Source organism: Myotis brandtii, unplaced genomic scaffold (genome assembly GCF_000412655.1).
Source record: "Myotis brandtii unplaced genomic scaffold, ASM41265v1 scaffold426, whole genome shotgun sequence".
NCBI classification, from domain to species: domain Eukaryota; kingdom Metazoa; phylum Chordata; class Mammalia; order Chiroptera; family Vespertilionidae; genus Myotis; species Myotis brandtii.
Window position 1 is genome coordinate 547,501 of NW_005366314.1, and position 4,167 is coordinate 551,667.

The 4,167-nt window shown below is 54.3% G+C and overlaps 1 protein-coding gene across 1 annotated transcript in view; it reads right to left on the bottom strand.

Annotated features, from left to right (window-relative positions):
- IL6ST (interleukin 6 signal transducer) overlaps positions 1 to 3,804 on the bottom strand; it is a 16,766-nt gene extending 12,962 nt beyond the window's left edge. The window contains exons 1-3 of the mRNA XM_014546036.1: positions 3,650 to 3,804; positions 1,650 to 1,955; positions 655 to 775 (exon numbers count right to left, since the gene is read on the bottom strand). Coding sequence (XP_014401522.1) covers positions 655 to 775; positions 1,650 to 1,955; positions 3,650 to 3,713 — 491 coding nt within the window. The 5' untranslated portion in view covers positions 3,714 to 3,804. The remainder of the gene's footprint in view (positions 1 to 654; positions 776 to 1,649; positions 1,956 to 3,649) is intronic.
- Between the last annotated feature and the right edge of the window lie 363 nt (positions 3,805 to 4,167).

Genomic DNA, 4,167 nt, shown 5'->3' on the forward strand with positions numbered 1-4,167 from the left:
AGCACAGCCCTCCCGGCCGGGGGCCTCCTGCGCAGGGAGCATGGGGAGGGGCGGGACAGGATTCGTGTCACCCAGCAGTGCCGGCCCCGCCAGTCAGGCCAGGTGACCGCTCTCGGGCCTCTATCACCAGAGGAAGTTTCAGGTGGTTGTTCCGCCTTCACTCGCATGTTTACATGAGGCATCAATTAAGAGCATGTCTACATGCACGTTCTCTTTTAAAATAAAAAGGATAAACCCAAACTGAGGAAACCCAACGCTAACTGAAAATGTGACGACAGCGTTCGAGTGTTTTCCATGATATTTGGGTGCGACAGTGGGACGCAGTTAGTTTTTTTCAGTGTCCTTATCTTTTAGAAAAGTGACTAGAATACTTAGGGATGAGATGGCATGACACCTGAGATTCCTCTCAGACCAGCTTGCGGGGGGGGAACGACGACACAAAATACAAGCCGTGAGCTGACCATCACTGAGGCCAGACCATGGCACACAGGGACTCAGCATCCTCTTCTTCCCACTTTTATGTTTCAGATGTTCAACATTTCAGGTTAAATAAAATGTTTTAAGTTTGCCGTTAACGTCACTACCCGACAAAATAAACCCCCAGCACCTGGTCAGCGCAATACATTCAGGACACAAGGAACGCCAACAACTTACCATTCAGATTTGAGGGTGAAGTTTGTCTCCAGATACGTCTCCCGCCCCGGGTCCCACTGACAGGTCATTCTCTTCCCTTCGTTCACGATGCAACTCAAGTTCTTAGGTTTTTCTGGAGGCACTAAAAGGGACAAGGGAGAACTTTCAAAAAGCTTTACATCCACAAACATGCAATTCATGTCCTGCCCAAGAAGTTTACCCCCTCAACTACGAGGAGAAAGTGCCCACGCAAAAGTGTGGACATAGCGAGAGACTGGTGTCCGAAAAGTTAATTCCTTTTCTATTTAAACTCAGACTTCTTTCTAGATAGTAACACACCTTTTCTATCATAACCATCAGTGACTAGTATGTTCATATTCAGTTTGCACACCTAACCAACGTTCATTTACGACTAAATAACAGCATTCTCCACTCAGTGCCGTGTAAAGAGGAGCATTTGCATATTAGTCAGAGGAAACTAAGTGGAAACCGTGATTCATCTCTATTCTCTTCCTGTTGCCGTTCTGATCTCTGCTGGGAGCAGAGCACACGGCAGCACAGCTCGGGGTGACAGCTCTGGTCCTGGCTCGGTCCTGCCCGCTTATCTGCTTTGACACAGAAAGACTTTCTCCCGCATTTACTCCCCTTCTCGGGGCTGCTCAGCGCGCGTTTCCTTAGAGATGAAGGCACCAAGTAACTGCGAGTGACTCTGATCAATTCACAGATTTCAGTCCAACAATTCTTTTGGGGGGGGTGGAGGGGCGTCTCATGTCAAAAGACTTTTCTATAAAATGGACAGATCCTTGGCTTTCAGGGAAAAGGTACAACTCTGTTTCTGAGGTTTGTCTGCATATTAGAGGTGAAATTGTAGTTCCACTTCTAAGCTTATTTTTAAAAACAAATGTGTCCAAAAGCCACTGGCCCGGCGAGTCCCTGCAGCTCCTGGAGAGGAACACACGACACTGAAAACGCAATTCACAGTCACAGCCGAGCCTGGAAGGGACTCGGGAACTTACGGCCGGAAACGATGCTGATCCCATACACGTTCTGATCGATCTGCCCGAACGTGCGGATGTTGCAGGTGAGCTGGGTGTTTAACAGGGAGAAGTCTGGGAAGGTGACGCTCGACGCCGTGCTGTTGATGACAGTGTACTGCTCGCGAGGCACCGTCACGTGGTTTGTCTTCCAGAAGATGTAGTCAGCGTTGACGTGTAAATAATCCATACATTTTTCCTTGAGCACACAGACCGCAGTGAAATTAGAACCAAGCTGCACAACCGGAGACTCAGGGTCGATATAGCCGCAAATATCCAGAAGTTCCCCTGAAAAGAACAGAGGAACATGTGGCGTGGACTGCGTTTTACTGGCCGTGGCCTGGCCTGTTGCACGTGCCTCCCGCAGGCCCCAGCGCGGGCGGCGTCAGTCCCTCGAACCCTCCAGCTGGTGAAACTGCGCCTGTGGGGACTGAGCCACCCTGTGACCTGGGCCAGCCGTGCTCCCTAACCCACACTTCACTCCCGAGGAAACCCCTCCGAACGCTTCCTTGAAATTAAGGGAACAGCAAAGATAAGGTTAATTTAGAGAATTAAAGAACAAGATGTAACCAAAGAGTTGACGATTTTTCTCCACACAGAACAGGAGAAAAACGAGAAATGGGCAAGTGTTCAAGCTTTCAGAGAGAAACACGGGCTCATTAGAACGAGCCCGTCCCACCTCAGCCCCGTTCTCACAGGCCGCCAGCTCCTGCAGACTGAAGTGTAGAAGCAATTTCATTTAAAAGGGCATTGACACCGCGAGCTGGGTGCCCGAGGGGGAGATGGGAATGTGGGGTAGAACACGCAGCGGCAAGCATTAGAGGGAACACGAGGGAACCCGGCCTTCGGCTGTGGCAGGTTCGAACGGGTGAAGGCTGAGATGGCTGCTGACTCGGGGTCGGAGGGGTGAGCGGTCCTTCCAGGGCAGCCGCCCTCCTCCCCCCTCAGGTCTGCGGTGCCTACGCCGGCCCTGCCGCCCCGTGTGCCACGTGACCTCAAGGCCGGGCCATGAAAACATACAACTTCCAATCAAGCGCTCCTCTCCTCCTGGTCTGCCCTGGAGCCCAGCCGGAGGCGAGGTGCCAAGGCCCATGGAGAGACATGTGGGTGCCCTGGCGACAGCCCCGCCACGGCCTCGCCCGCAGCATCAGGCAGAGCCTTTGCACGGGGAGGCCCCAGGAATCGTGTGGAGGCGAACCCGCCTGGCTGTCCGCCTGACCCACGAAAACCACCAGGAAGAACCGTTTCTGTCCTTTTAGGCCACGAAGTCTTGGAGTAATTTGCGAGGCAGCAACACTTTATTTTATGTTATTATTTTTATTTCAGAGGGGAAGGGAGAGAGAGAGAGGGAAACACCAATGATGAGAGCGAGTCACTGATGGCGGCCTCCTGCACGCCCTCCTGGGGATCAGCCCACAGCCGGGCATCGAGTGTGACCTCCTGGCTCTCAGGCCCAGCTCCCTCTGTGGGGAAGGACAGTGGGGCTCCCCCACCCGTCGTGCGCGGGTGGCTAACTTTTGTTCTGCACTATGTTCCATGAGACAAGTTCGACGATTACACGCCTGGACATCACGGTCATGTCAAACATTAACGGTCTGTAAACATCTGTCCCTGACTCTGCGCTGTCTCCCCGTGGACGGCCGGCGGCCAGCGGCCAGCGCGCAGACAGGCACTGCTGTGGCCGTGGAGGCTCTGCGCCCAGCGACCCTCCCGGCGCCAGTCCCCCCGCAGCTCAGTGGCCTCACATCAGGCGAAGCGCTGACAGCCAGCAGGTCTCCTGGTTCTTTATTTAAAACGCAACCTCCCTTCCCCACCGGCAGCCATGGTCACTAAGCTACACAGCACCCTGCTTCTCACCATCACTGAGACAACCTTCTCTCAGCACCGACTCCAGAGAGAATGAGTGTGGAGCCGGCGCTGTCACTGTATCTATGAATGGAACTGCGGACCCTGGGCGGGAGGGAGGCCCTGGGGAACCTTACCCAGGCATGTGGCGGTGAGGAGCAGCAGCAGGGTGGGCAGCGTCCGCGTCCGCAGGGCCGACATCTTGCGGGGACGAGTCTGCAGGAGGCACAGGAACGTCACGGCTCACACTTCCCTTCGTGGCATTTCCAGCGTCTCCGCTCCGGAGGCTGCTCTACAGAAAGGGGTGCGTTCTCAGGGGTGCAGAACGGAGCCAGTCTCCCGAGGGCTTCTGTGCATCCCACGCGGTTACGGCCACATCAATGCGGCGCCAGCCCGGCCAGTGTGGCTCAGAGGGTGAGCGTTGACCCCGGCTCCCAGAGGTGACCTGTTCGCTTCCCGTCAGGGCACAGGCCTGGGCTGCAGGCTCGATCCCCAGTGGGGGGCCTGCAGGGGCAGCCGATTAATGATGCTTCTCTCTCATCGTTTCTATCTCTCTCTCTCCCTTACTCTCCCCCTAAAAAATCAATAAGAATATATTTAAAAATACAACTGGAAACAGTTTCACTTTAAGGTGAATGAGAAGGCGCTGTTTCTT